Source organism: Lynx rufus, unplaced genomic scaffold, assembly GCF_022079265.1.
Source record: "Lynx rufus isolate CCGP_SWC_20201006 ecotype Redwood Valley unplaced genomic scaffold, mLynRuf1.p SCAF_9, whole genome shotgun sequence".
Lineage (NCBI taxonomy): Eukaryota > Metazoa > Chordata > Mammalia > Carnivora > Felidae > Lynx > Lynx rufus.
Window position 1 is genome coordinate 69,393,430 of NW_025814897.1, and position 14,243 is coordinate 69,407,672.

The following is a 14,243-nucleotide window of genomic DNA, read 5'->3' on the forward strand; positions in this document are numbered from 1 at the left end:
TCATCTCTGAGCCGTGGGATGTGCTCTGGGCTGGAAAGTTCTCTCCCACCCTTTTCAGATGGATGGCTAGGGGGAGGCAGAGCTGGAGGCAGGGAGCCTAATTCAGGGGCTGCTGTAGGATCTGAGTGAGAGGGGTGCTGACCTGGACCAGGGGCAGCCACACACACACACACACACACACACACACACACACACACACAGTCTCTTCAGCTGGCTCCCGCTCCTGTCCCCTTGACTGCTGTGCTCTCTTCCTTCCTCAATGTTTTTTAAAGAGTAAATGATGTTTAAAACTTCTCTCCTTACTAAGTCTGAAAAGTGTACACTTTTCAATAGCAGCATTGAACGTATAGGTTATTGAAGGTTGGGTTCTCTTAAAGTAATGGTAGTTCACTGAGGGGATGCATCAGTTAACTACGAGTTTCTTGCTGCTGTATTTTAAATAGGACAACATGAAAAAGTGAAGAGAGTTACTATAAAATATTTGTTTCTACCAACCAGAAATGATCATTTTCATTATGATGTATTTCTCTTCATTTTTTTTTCCAGTGGAAGAAATCAAATGGCAAAACGTTATTCTTTTTCTAATTTCCTCTCCCCAACCTCTTTCCCCAGCCAATCACAATCTCCTTCTTCTCCCCACCCCCCAGCAATGGTATCTTTCCTTGCCATTTATTTCCCTAAGAAAATAAATCCAGTGAAAACTATTTTCTCCTTTTGCCCCTGTCCTAAAATGAGTCTAGATTTGTATCCATCGTTTACTCTGAATTTGTGCTAAAGCCATTGGCACCAACATGAGACATTTTGTTTATGCAAAGCAGCCTAGAGGTGCCTGGGTGGCTCAGTCAGTAAAACGTCCGACTCTTGATCTCAGCCCAGGTCACAATCTCACGGTTTGTGAGTTCGAGCCCACATTAGGCTCTGCACTGACAGCATGGAGCCTGCTTGGGACCCTCTCTCTCCCTCTCTCTCTCTGCCCCTCCCCTGCTTGCTCACTGTCACACTCTCCCTCTCCCAAAATAAATAAATAAACTTAAGAAATTAATAATGTATGTAGAAGCCTAAGCCAAGATAGACTTGGCTAGCCATTTGGGATGGCCTTGGCCCCAGACTGTAAGCACAAGGGAGGGCGGCAAGGGGCAAGCAGATCGAGGGGATGGTTGAGGTAGTCGAGGAGTGCTGTGAGGAGACGAAGAACCAGGAGCAGAGAAGCCGGGCCAGTAGGAAGAAGGGGTGAAGGGGTTGGCGGAGTCCCGTTGAGATTCAAGAGCCTGCTAAAATGGATAAGGAAATGCAAGGCACTTGTGACCAGAGTGCCAGAATTTTGGGCGTTAAGCATACGCTTTGCAGTGTTTTATTTTCTGATTTAATCTTCTTGGACTAACGGGCCTTAAGAGACAAATCAGAGCGCTAACTGGAGGTCTAAGATGGAGCTTATTAGCTTTGAGGGAATCGTTCCGCAGCGCTGGGCGTGCCATGTTGTAGTCCCTGCCCAGACAAAATCCTTTTGAACCCACTGCTCTAACAGGCTCTGGGGTGGTTGTAGGTGACACACGGCTTTGTAACTAGGCCTGATTGTAGTTACAAGGTAAAGATGGAGCCTCACAGGTGCAGCGTGGGAAGGACCTGTGGATCGGTGGAACGTGCCTTTAGCAATTCCAAGGATGCCGACTTTCCTCCCTCGGACCTCGTGTCACCAGCTGCACCTGCAGATGTCACCCAGAGCAGGTTCATTTGTTGTCGCGCGTCTCCTCCTCACCCGCAGGTTAGCCCCTCACTGCGATCTCTGGCTGAGCAGTGGAGAAGCGGCAGCCTGTCAGAGAAGACAGCGTGCGGCGTGGTCCCGAGCCTGGCCCACAGCTCTAGAAGTTATTCTCTACTTTGAATTATTTCGCTCACCATTAATTGCCCAAGAGGCCATTAGCCCCCCCCCCTTTTTTTTTGGAAGCGCAGCGATTTATTATCCCAGCCTATAAAAAGAACGCAGAAGTGTGGTCCACACACGAAGCAGTCTCTCTTTGCTGCTTAGGGTTCCTAGTTCGAGCTTCCTCCTCCGAGTCTCTTATCTCAGGATGTTCAGTTGCCTCGAGGGGTTGTCCAGTCCCTGCCCAGAGGCCTCCCCTCCCTGGCGGCCGCAGAAAGGCGACCTGCAGACCACCCACCCCCTGTGGACCGTCGTCATCTTCCTGAGAAGGTGGGCCGGCCTCCTGGGGTCTGGAGTGCCCAAGTCCAGACGGTACTCCGAGGAAAAGAGGGCTTCTTCATTCTGCCCTGACCTCAGCAGGAATACATCTTAGGCGGTGGACGTGTTCATGTCCAGCTCTGGACTCGCACTGAAGAAAAGCCACTACTTGCTGACATTGCGTCATGCCACGAGAGCAGAAAAGGGCCCGCAAGTGTCCGATTGCGTCCAGTCGTTGGTGACTAATTTACGAGCTACATGTGCTCCCCGGGGCCGTTTTCTTCATCCTCACCCTGGTGGCCTTTTGTGATTTGATTTCTGAGCAGGCCATTCTTCCCAATCTGCCGTTCCTTCCAATAAGCAGAGAGCTTAAAGTTCAAATTGTTGATTTAATTCTCGCGGAGAGTTCAGGAACTTCTCTGGGGGCGCTGCTGCACTTCACAAGGCTACCTCCCGGTTGTGTCACCACCGATGCCGGCCACGAATGGGCCCGTCCACAGGGGAGACACGCCTCACTTCACCCACGGTGCTCTCTGTGGCCTGCTGAGCCACCCCGCTCCTTCAGGCGATGGCTGTCAGCGGTACACACGGCCACGGAAGCCTGAAACCACAGCCTCCTTTGTCCCGGCGCCAGTCCTGAGACAGTTGGCCCGGCCGCAGGATTTGGGAAATGACGCGGCACCTCTCCTGATACCTTCCGATCCTCAGGGGGTTCTTTTGCACTCACCCTCTCTCCCCAGTGATATTTTCTCTGCCTTGTTTTTAATTTACCTGAGTTCAAGCTAAGGGTGGAGACCGTTTATTTCTCGGGCTTGGGTGTGTTGGAATTAGAACCTCTTATCAACCGTGTGGTGATGCGGAACTCACAGTGTAAACAGAGGGCTGAATGCATTCACCTTTCTGTGTGAACTGAGCCAGGGCTGGATTTTCTTTTTAAGGGCAACGGAAACACCCTCATTCTCCGTTTTTATCGCTTGCTAGAGAAATCCCGTTGTTAATCGGCCCCCAGTGCCTACGATGCTGTAGACTACCAGAGAGCTGAAAGTTCATGTGATCAGGACCAGGGTGTCTTAAGCATTTTGGGTCACATGCGCCCCAGAGACTGCAAGTTCACTGAATGGCAAGGCTGCGGGCACCCTGGGGAGTGCTTAATGCAATTCCCAAAGCAGTCCTGAAGGCGCTGTTCTCGGCCTCACTTTACAAATGAGGAAGCAGATGCTCAATGGCCAGGTGACTTACCCAGGGTCCCAAGTCTGCATTTGATCTGCATTTAGCACCAAAGCCCAAACTCTTCACATGATGTCATGCAGCTCTGCCCAAAGAATACTGGTCAAGGATGAGGGCTCATTTCTCTGACTCAAGATGCTTTCACATCATCTCTCACTGTTCATCGTGTCTGTATGTTTGAATTATTTAATTTTAATCTTTTAAAATGTTTCTTTATTTTGAGAGAGAGAGAGAGAGAGAGACAGAGAGAGTATGAGCCAGGGAGGGGCAGAGAGAGAGAGGGAGCCACAGAATCCGAAGCAGGCTCCAGACTCCAAGCGGTCAGCACAGAGCCCGACGCAGGGCTTGAACCCACGAACCGTGAGATCGTGACCTGAGCCGAAGTTGGATGCTAACCGACTGAGCCACCCAGGCGCTTCTGTATATTTGAATTAAACAGCAGATGAGTGGTGGGAGCTGGAACTCAGTCTGGAGCCAAACTAGAGCCTGCTGCCTGCGTGGGTTCCTCTGGCTCCTCGGGAGAGATTTACTTCCTGCCTCTTACTGTCACCTCCCAGGGGAAAGGGGGCTATGGTCAGAAGGTTGCCTTTTCCTCAGCACCCAGACCTAGCTTTAGCTGACCTCAATGATAGGTTTCCTGGTAGTGTTGTCAGGCACACCTATAAATCACCTGGATCTTCATCTACAATCTTTTATGATGCTAAGCCCCACATCAAAATTAAAGGAAACACTATTGACAATTATAAAATACTAAATATAGCTTAGTACATTTAAAAATGAACAATAGTAAAAGCCTTGAAAATTTTTTCTTTGATGTGAATGGAGTCTCTGGCATTTGGAAATACAATAAGATGAATTAATTGCTACTCATTACATGGCAAGTCGGGAGAAGTATGAATGTGCCTTCCCCCCCTGGCATTAGCTGTTGCCCGACCGAAATAGCCCCCTTTTGTATTTACTCCTGCTTTCTCTAATAATAAGTAAATTAGGGATCATGGCTAGAAAAATTCAAGTGCCCTCCATCTTTTCTCCCAAACCATCCTACAGATTTGCGATGTTTTATGTACTCAGGGGCTAGCGCTAATAATCACAGAGGTCATGTGAATCCACATAGTGCAAGGTGAAAGCAACATCTGCAAAATGACTTTTTAGGAGAGCATCCTGTGTTTTGTCTTTTCCTGAAAAAAGTGGTTTTGCAAGCAAATTGCTATCTTTCCTCTCCTGTACTGTATTTTTGTATTGCTGGGAAAAGTGCACTTGGGGAAAAACATTTAAGAGCTATCCAGAGATTTTGAGTCCATGGTCTTTTTTTCCAACGTTGCCTATTTTTCCTGGTGTATCAGTGGACTTCCTTACGAATAAAGTAGATTGGAGTCTTTAAGTTTTAAATTGACGGCCCCTGAACAAACTGGAGTATATTGATTTAGTATGCTGTTCATTAAAATGCCATATATAACAGCTATAATATTATACTTGCAAGCTTGTGAACTTTATATTATCTTTAACGTTGTTGATGGCTAGTGCTGGAAAACGATAAGATAATTGATTCCTCAGAGTAATCAAAAGCCAAGGAAGCAGAGGAAAGTGGGAATAAGACTCCCATACTGTCTGGAGACTGATTCATCACATGTCCTGGAGTCTGAAGAGTGCACTGCTTCAGCCATGTGCATTTGTGACACTGGCCGCCTTCCTGTCACGTATATTACACTGTAGACACTTTCCAAACATCATGCACATTTAAACCATAACGAGGAGGCAGTCTGTGGAACCCAGAGGTATAGCAGCAGCCTTGCTCTGCTTCATGAAATATGAAAGCCTGTTTACTAAATGGCAATAACAGTTTGGAAGGCTTCAGGCTGAGGAGTTTATGCGTGACACAGCCTGCTGGACCCCGTGTGGCTGAGGCAGGGAAGGCCATTGACAGCATGGCGTGCCAGAAATTGGACAAGGAAGAAAGTCGAGTGGGTTCTGAGACCTGCGTCCCTCGGCACAGTGCTGTGTCTGACCTCATTCTTCGGACAGACGGGCCATTTGTTCTTAAAGCCCCCGTGTTTCCTGCTCCATAAATATTTTGCACATTTCAGACCATGGGCTTGAGTTAGGATTCAGTTGGAAAAGGAGATTTGCCTTTTATTCTCCATTCCCTAAATATTCAGCTTTTTTGTGGCCTCATTCTTCGTAATCTTAGGGATGGAGGGACTTAAAATCAGTAATGAGGACTCGGTGTGAAGTTGTCCAGGCTTTTTGCTAGGACACGGTGTTCTTGTTCATGCAAGGTCACGTATAGACACGCACACACTCAGAGTATTTCCCATCCTGTAAGACATCACAGACCGCAACTTGGTATTGACTTAGTAACAGTTTTTCAGGTTAAAACAGGGTGCTCATCCTTTGTAAATCTCATCCACATTTCAGAAATGTTGGTGTGAAAACATCTTAGAATAAAAGTATTCTGATGTACAAGTGTAACGTATATTTTTGAACTTACTTAAGTGTCAGTTATTTGGGTAGATTAACAACCGCCTTGCCCCCTTTATTTTGGGGTGAGTGGTAAGGATGGAGTGGGACGCCCAAAAGTCCAGGATATTAGACCAGAGTGACACAGAGAAGCAATTTACTCAGGTCTGACACTTAGAGTTATAATTTCTTCCAAGCCAGGCTTGTATCTCTAGGCTGCAAATGACAATTTAGAGGCCCTTCCATTGAAATCTCTCAGCTTGGCATCGTTCCGTACTCCCATTTCAGATTAAGTGGGTCAACAGCCAGGCTGTCGGTTCTGATTTCAGGATCTTGCTTGCCGTGCTTATTATCTGCAGGGTTGCTTTAGATTTTAAATAATAAAATTTAATCCTTTTAATTTTCAAATATATATCATAGATAAACGGGGAGATGTTCTAAAATTAGATGAGTAGGTAGAGTGTCTCCACTTCAAAAGGTAGGAAATCAGAGGTATAGACATTTTAGTCCATTTGCAGAAAATTGCCTATTCTCAAATAGCTAGGTCAAGTGCAGAAAGAACCTCTACTTGAGATAAAATTTCCTCTCCACGCTTGGCTTTCTCTCTGTTAGGATAGGTGGCCAGGAGCTGCCCAAATTTTAACATCTTACTGTCTTTTCGCCGGTGGTTTCTGGCTGTGTGTGTTAAGACGTATTTGCTTATAAATGGAACTCACACTCATCGCCACAAATACTTTTGGAGCCAGAAAGGCTTTAGAGAATAAAGTACAACTCTGTTTCATAGATGAAGAAAATTAGAGCATTCAATGACTTGCCCAAGGTAACGCAACCCACTACCGTCACGCCGAGGCAGGTTTAAGCCAGCCTGGAGAGGCTCCTTTTACTTGCACGGAACAACTTGGTGAGCTAGGAACCACTGATTTGCTCTCCTGCTTCCGGACGTGTGTCCCATTCAGGCACGTCCTGGAACGCTGGGCAGTAAGAGTCCAACCTTACTGTGTTTAGCAAAAGGAAACGGCCATGTTCCGAAGCTGTGTGACATACAAAAGCTGGTGACTTTTCTCCTTTCCTCCTTGACTGATTTCCTTTAAAAAGAAAAAAAAAGCATCAAACTTTCATGAGCTTTTCGAAGAACTTTTCAGTCAGCGCAGCACACGGGAACATCTCCAGCACCTCTAGTAGAATAAAAATGGGCCATGGAGATGTGGGGGAGTCCTTTCTCTTTGGACCTGGACTTTTAATTCTTGAGTCCTTCCATCCACCCGAGTGTGTGCAAACACACTGTATCTGGGCGTGCCAAATCACCCCCGTCGTCAGCATTTCATCAACAGGGGACTCTCAGGTCTGAGAGAGGCCCATGACGTGCATTTGAAATTAAAAAAAAAAAAATTGTTTGAAGTTTTTATTTATTTTGAGAGAGAAAAAAAGGTTTTATTTATTTTTGAGGGAGGGAGAGAGAATCCCAAACCAGCTCTGTGCTGTCAGCACTGAGCCCGATTCGGGGCTCGAACTCGGGAACCTTGAGATCATGACCTGAGCCAAAGTCAAGAGTCGGACGCTTAGCCAGCCGAGCCCTGCAGGCGCCCCGAGGATGGTGCTTTTGGGATAGAGCCAAGCCCACAGATCTTTTGTAGTAATTCCTCAGAATTCCCATCAGCCAGGCCTGCGAGAAGTCTGGGCTGCGCTGTCCCAGCTCCCCTAGCCTGGGCCCCGGAGAAGTTGTGAGGCTTGTTCCTCTCAGTGGAAGGCGCCTGTGGTGAGACCTGTGGCATTACTTCAGTTCAGAAATCACCTTGAGAGGTGTCCGTAACCTCTCATTAGGGGCTAGGTGGCTTCGGGGCTGGAGTACAAAGTGATGGGCCCAGAAGAAAACTGATGTGTTTGTATTCGTGTCAGGGCACTTCTGACGGAGACGGGCTGTAGTGTGACTAGAGCCGGGTTTTCTGTTCACACATGTGGATCACCTTCTGCGGGGATGATGAGGGGGCAGGTGGCAGGTGAAACCACGGGACCAGCTAGGTAGGAACAGATGGACTGGAGCTGGGATCTGTGTGTGTGTCAGGCTCAGCTGGGTTTAGGGAACTTATACACCTAGTCAGTTTATTCCACCATCATCATGATTTTGTCTTTTATGAGCATCGCAGTGTCTGAAATGATTCAGATCTTAAAAAAAAAAAAAAAAAAAAAGAGAGAGAAGGAGAAGGAAGGAAGGAAGCAAAAATGTTGACAGAGAAAGCTAGCTTTAGGTAGAGCCTTCAGCAAATAAGCAAATGGAGGCTCAGCTCAAAGAATGTCATCTGACCAGAGGCAGTAGAGCACCACTCTAGTCCCCCGGTGCCATTCCACTGGGGACGAGCAATCCTGCAGGCTTCCTGGGCCCTTTGTGGTGCCATTCAGCTGTAGCACGTGCCTTTCGAGATGACCATAATGACCGTGTGCCAGCCAAAAAGCTGTGACATGAGGCTCCTTACTTTTTCAGTTGAGAGCCAGAGAAATGTGACAAGTGTCAAATTTTATGCAAGTGTTAGGCTCTTTGTCAAGGGGCAACATAAGCTTTTTGCAAATTCACGCGGTGTTCTGGCAATTACGGGGCAGAGTGATGTCTGTCTATACCTTGGGAGCACCTAATTTGATCTTTCTTAGAAGCCCCTAGTAGTTATTTTGTAGGCTTTGGGGGGCTTTTTGTTTCTGGTTTTTGCTTGTTCGTGTTTAAATTTCTCCTTTTGGCTTTGCCTTTGGCACCTCCGCATGCTTCTGGGCCACCTCTGGGTAAATCTGTACACATTGAAGCCAAGTCAGGGCTGTTTCAGCCTGAAGTTCCCCTTGACCTTCACTCACTGGCTGACTCTGAATGGCAGCCGTGGTGGGTGCTGTCTTTACTTTACCGTCCCCATTTTGTTCCTGCTCTGATGGAGTCTGGGCCTGGTATAGATTGTATAGACCTTCTGTTAGCAGCCGGGAGGAACCTTGACTTGTTTCCCAAGCATGAAGCCTGTACCGTCAGGACCTGCCTGACCGTTTCTCCATCTGTACTGGGGAAGCCACAGAACCAGCTCGAAGGGGGTTGGGAGTAGTTTCTGAAAGGTTGGAATGGTTGGTAATCGCCCTTCTAGTTATCTGGGTCAGACATCCCTCCTAAAATGTGAAAAAAGACCCACACTCCTATGCATTTTATTGTACCCAATATTTTGTGTTTGTATAAGTATATATGTATTTTTTTAAGTGAAGAAGAAAAATACCCCTGCTTTTGTCCGCAATTCTTTTAACAAATTGTTTATTGTTGTATCCAGGTAACAAGCATGGTAAGTATTTTCACCACATTGAGTATTCTGTATTTTAGCTGTGCTTGGCAGACTTTTTGGCTAGCTTTTGTGTTATCAGCCTTGGCTTTTCTAGAAGTGACCCATCAGGGAAGGGAGAAACCACTTACCCGGTAGCAGCCCCTGCGTTCTCGGCTGTAGAGAGAACCTGTGTGGCCTTAGCCCCATGGTGGGGATACCTGAGAAAGCATGCACCCCGCCAGCATGCTGCTTGGCCCCGTCCTGGCCCCCTGCCCGCCCTGCTGCCTCCCATCCTCCCCTCACCAGGTGTCTGCTACGGCTTCTGGGCCTCGCATGACTCCAGCAGCCCCTGGGAGTGCGGCCCCGTGACTGTGCACACCGATGGGGCCTGCCCGCACCTTGTGGATGGTCCTACCCAGATCCACAGCCACCCCTCTTTACGCCCCCTTCTCCCATCCGTATGCTTAAAAGCAAGGCCTTCCCCCCTCCCCTTGCCTTGAATGTGTTAAGTAATTGGAGAAATCTCCCTATGGAAGCTGGAAAAATAAATACGCTGTCCACTCTTCTCAGAGGCTTCCCATTCTGTTGAAAAACAGATTAAAAATTTTTTTTTTTTTTTTTTTTTTTTTTTTTTTTTTTTTTATAAAACCTTGCCACTGGGTAGTCTCAGTAAAGGTTCAGAGTTAACGGTAGGTCGAGTGTGTTTTAGCCTTCTGGCTGTGTTTATTTATCCGTGCATGTTTGCTTCTCCGGCCTCTCTTGTGGCTCTGTATTTAGTCCATGTGCTCGTGGCTGTGCCTGTGGAAGCTGCCTGGTAGCCCTGTGTTCTGTATTAAGTCTGTGTGTCACTGTCACCTTCAAGGATCAGACTGCCAAGGATAAGGCCCTGCAGCACATGGCCGCCATGTCGTCAGCACAGATTGTCTCGGCCACCGCCATTCACAACAAGCTGGGGCTGCCTGGGATTCCACGCCCCGCCTTCCCGGGGGCGCCGGGGGTAAGTCACAAGCTGGTCCTGTAGTGGTGGCCCCCAGGGGTGAGGGGCCGGGCATGAAGCCATCCACCTGGCGCTTGTTCTTGGCTCCCGTGTAGGGGAGGGAGGGACTACCTGTGGCCAGCTGATGCTGCTGGGGGCAAAGTGGTAAAAGGGAGGGAAGGAGCTGGAGAGAGAAGGAGGGAGGGGGCCTGGAGAGAAAGGAAGAGGAAGGCATCCTTGGTCCCTGCAGACGTGGGATTAGGTATTACTTTGCCAGTGCCTTTCTGGGTTGTGACCTGCTGTTTCTGCTTTTTTTCCTGGCCCTTCGTCTCTTTTCCTGTGTCCTCGGGGTCACTTTAAGGGAACTAAGCCCTAAAGGGACAAAGTATTCTGTTACCGTTTTCCTTTTGCACCTACCAAGGGCTGAGAAGTTGAATGTTTGTTATAATCCCATTAATCTTTGAAATCATCTTTAGCGGTTCTAGTTATTGTTGCCGTTTTGCAGACGAGGTTACGGAGTAACAAGAGTTTGGGAAATTTGATCACAGTCCCATAGATAGTGACCTCAGGACTCAAACCTGGAGCCTTATGCCTCCCTTTGCAACTCCTTTTACAACAGGCCGCCTCTCCAGCAGGGGTCGGCAGGCACCAGAAGCCTCAGGGAAGCTTACAGCAAAGGAGGTGTCCGCATTGCTTCTCGGAGCTTTTGGCCTCTTGCTCAGAGCTTTGTCCTCTCCCAGCTGGGCCCTCGGTGCTGTGAGCTGTGGAGACAGAACATCACACAGGGAGGGTTTAAGAATGGAGGAAGAGGGGCGCCTGGGTGGCTCAGTTGGTTAAGTGTCCGACTTCGGCTCAAGTCATGATCTCGCGGTCCGTGAGTTCAAGCCCCGCATCAGGCTCTGTGCTGATGGCTCAGAGCCTGGAGCCTGTTTCGGATTCTGTGTCTCCCTCTCTCTCTGACCCTCTCCCGTTCACGCTCTGTCTCTCTCTGTCTCAAAAATAAATAAACGTTAAAAAAAAATTAAAAAAAAAAAAGAATGGAGGAAGAGAAGGGGAGGGGGAAGGGGGGGTGGGGGTGTGCCTGGATAAGGCAGTCAGACAGAACATCTGTGAGCCCACCTGTAATGTGCCCAGATCTCTGTTAGGTGTCAGGGGAACATGGAGAAGCTGCTGTCTGGTCCCTGCCCTCAGGGCACTGATCTGGAGGAGGAGCCCTGGGCTGCCAGGCCAAGGATGCCACTGCCATCGTGTGCACATCGGTGACCACATCTACGTCAAGAGAGGGTCACTGTGCAGCTGATGGAGGGTCTGAACCCATTGTCTTTAGCAGGGGCTGCAGTGTGTAGGCATCCCGAACAGTGCTTCGATGTGAACTCCTAATTCTGACACCTCTTGCGTTTTGCCTTCTAGTTCTGGCCAGGAATGATACAAACAGGGCAGCCGGGATCCTCACAAGAGTAAGTGCAAGGAGGGGCTTCTCAGTGACGGCAAGGGTCTGGTCACAGCCCAACCCCGGTGGCGTTTCTCTAGGATGACTCTGCCTCAGGGCTTGCGGGAGAAAGGAGATTTAACCTGAGATTGCCAGAGTCATCTCCCATTATCCACCGAGGCCAGTAGCAGCAAAGAGACTGCTTAAGTCCAGCTCACGGCCACCTTAAGTATTAGTGTCCAGCGGGAGACAGGGAGAGAGGCCCCGTCCTTTCATGGCTTTGGAGGGCAGAGCCCGGGGTCTTCCTGAGAAGTGCCTTCCCGAGAGAGGACGATGGAGGCGATCCTATAGCCCAGCCCATGCTGGCTTTCCCGGTGGTAAGGGCAGCTAAGAGACCATCCTGCTTGAAGCGGGCCTTGTAAACTGGAAGCCGAGGGTGGTCTGGAGATAAAAACAGAAAGGAAATCCTGCCCACCTGTTCTCAAAAGAACTTGAGCTGTTTGGCCAAGAGAAGGAGCCTGAAGCACGTCCCAAACCTTGCCTGGGAGTGGTGACCCCTGACCTGGGTCGTGGCAGAGACGAGAAGAGAGGGTCCAGTAGATGTCACAGCGTATGGGAATCGTGCTGGGGTCTCTCCAGCTTGTCCCACTGAAGGAAGCGGTGTGAGGCTTGATGGTTGGGTCCCCAGCACCATGGTGGCCCGTCTCAATCAGAGGGAGTCACCGTCTCTGTCTTGGCAGAGCTCTGCCTGGGCTGTGCTACCACCTGCAAGCAGGGAACCTTAATTGGGGGGGTGTGGGGGTGGCAGGTTGGGCCCCAGCACTGGGAGGCCAAGGCAAGACCTGGGGAGTAGAGTAGCCACTGCTATAGTCTCGATTTATGACTCTGTCCGCCCCTCCGCCCCCAGCGTCAAGCCCTTCGTGCAGCAGGCCTACCCCATCCAGCCAGCGGTCACAGCCCCCATTCCAGGTGAGTCTCCCAGCGGCTCCCTCGTGGAGAGTGTCCCACGCAGCTGGCAGCCAGCCCGTCACACTGTGTTCCACGGCAGTGCAACCCCCACCCCCACCCCCACCCCCACCCTGTAGGTTCGTGGGTGCCCCTCCCTCACCCCTACTTTCCTTAAGGCTGGAAGTCAGGAGGGGCATGGATGTGTCCAGTGCCCCCAGTCTCCGTCCAGGAGCTCTTCAGATGGGTTTTTACAGAAAAGGAAAGCCAGGGGCTTCTGGCTGGCTCAGTCAGTAGAGCATGTGACTCTTGATCTTGGGGTCATGAGTTCAAGTCCCACATTGGGCAGAGAATTTACTTAACAAAAAGAAAGGGAGGAAGATTTAGATATGTCAATTATATCTCAATTGCAAAGTGGGAAGAAAAAAAAAGAAAGAAAAGGGAAGCCCATCACTTTCGCCAAGACACTGGGTCACCCTTGGAAGGGGAAGTTGTGGTGATTCCTTCCTCATCATAAACAGGCTGGATTGGGCAGTCCACGTCTTGAGAGCAGATAGGGTTTATTTACCCTTCCTTATGTCAGTGTTTCAGTTCCTTGCACCCTTTCTTTAACGAAGAGTTTCCAGGGAAGCCTTGACCAGGAAACCCAAATCTCGCCCGCATACCTGCCCCATCCCCCACCTGTGCGCCTGGAGTCACTTAGCTGAACTATCCCCAGATGGGATGTGTGTTCATGTGTTACCCTCTTTTCTGATGCCATGGAACATTCTGAGAGAGAGAGAGAGAGAGAGAATTCTGTAGTGTTCATGACCACAGTCTTAGGAAAAGAGATTGGGGGTTGAGGGGCGCCTGGGTGGCTCAGTTGGTTAAGCGTTTGACTCTTGATCTTGGCTCAGGTCATGATCTCCTTGTTCATGAGACTGAGTCCTGTGTCGGGAGGCTTCTGTCCACACCTGCTTGGGATTCTCTTTCTCCCTCTCTCTCTGCCTTGTGCTGTAAATAAATAAATAAATAAATAAATAAATAAATAAATAAGGGAGAGAGGAAGGAAGAAAGGAGGGAGGGAGAGAGGGAAGGAAGGACGGACGGAAGGAAGGAAGGAGGGAGAGAGGGAAGGAAGGAGGGAGGGAAGGAAGGAAGGAAGGAAGGAGGGAGGGAGAGAAGGAAGGAGGGAGGGAGAGAGGGAAGGAGGGAGGGAGGGAGAGAAGGAAGGAGGGAGGGAAGGAAGGAAGGAGGGAGGGAGAGAGGGAAGGAAGGAAGGAGGGAGGGAGGGAGGGAGGGAGGGAGAGAAGGAAGGAAGGAGGGAGAGAGGGAAGGAAGGAGGGAGGGAGAGAGGGAAGGAGGGAGGGAAGGAAGGAAAGAAGGAGGGAGGGAAGGAAGGAGGGAGGGAGGGAGAGAAGGAAGGAGGGAGGGAGGGAGAGAAGGAAGGAGGGAGGGAGGGAGAGAAGGAAGGAGGGAGGGAGGGAGGGAGAGAAGGAAGGAAGGAGGGAAGGAAGGAAGGAGGGAGGGAAGGAGGGAGATGAGCCAACACAAGAAGTGCCCGGTAGTCCCAGTATCTCAGAGGATCTTTGCAGGATTCACCTGGGCTCTTTCAGCCTCTCTGGCCTTGGTCCCCAGCTGGACCCCTTATCCAGGGTGAGGTGTCTTCCAGCCCTTAAACTGGGCTGAAGTTGGCCTTGAGAGGAGCCACATGACCGTTGTGCCTCCGGGGTCCTTGGCCAGAACTCCACCACCGCCTGACTTAATTCT

General features: G+C 49.6%; 1 protein-coding gene across 1 annotated transcript in view; it reads left to right on the forward strand.

Annotated features, from left to right (window-relative positions):
• Window positions 1–14,243, forward strand: part of TEAD1 (TEA domain transcription factor 1) — a 177,510-nt gene that overhangs the window by 113,352 nt on the left and 49,915 nt on the right. Inside the window, exons 5-8 of the mRNA XM_047072209.1 lie at window positions 9,154–9,165; window positions 10,007–10,141; window positions 11,531–11,577; window positions 12,457–12,518. Coding sequence (XP_046928165.1) covers window positions 9,154–9,165; window positions 10,007–10,141; window positions 11,531–11,577; window positions 12,457–12,518 — 256 coding nt within the window. The remainder of the gene's footprint in view (window positions 1–9,153; window positions 9,166–10,006; window positions 10,142–11,530; window positions 11,578–12,456; window positions 12,519–14,243) is intronic.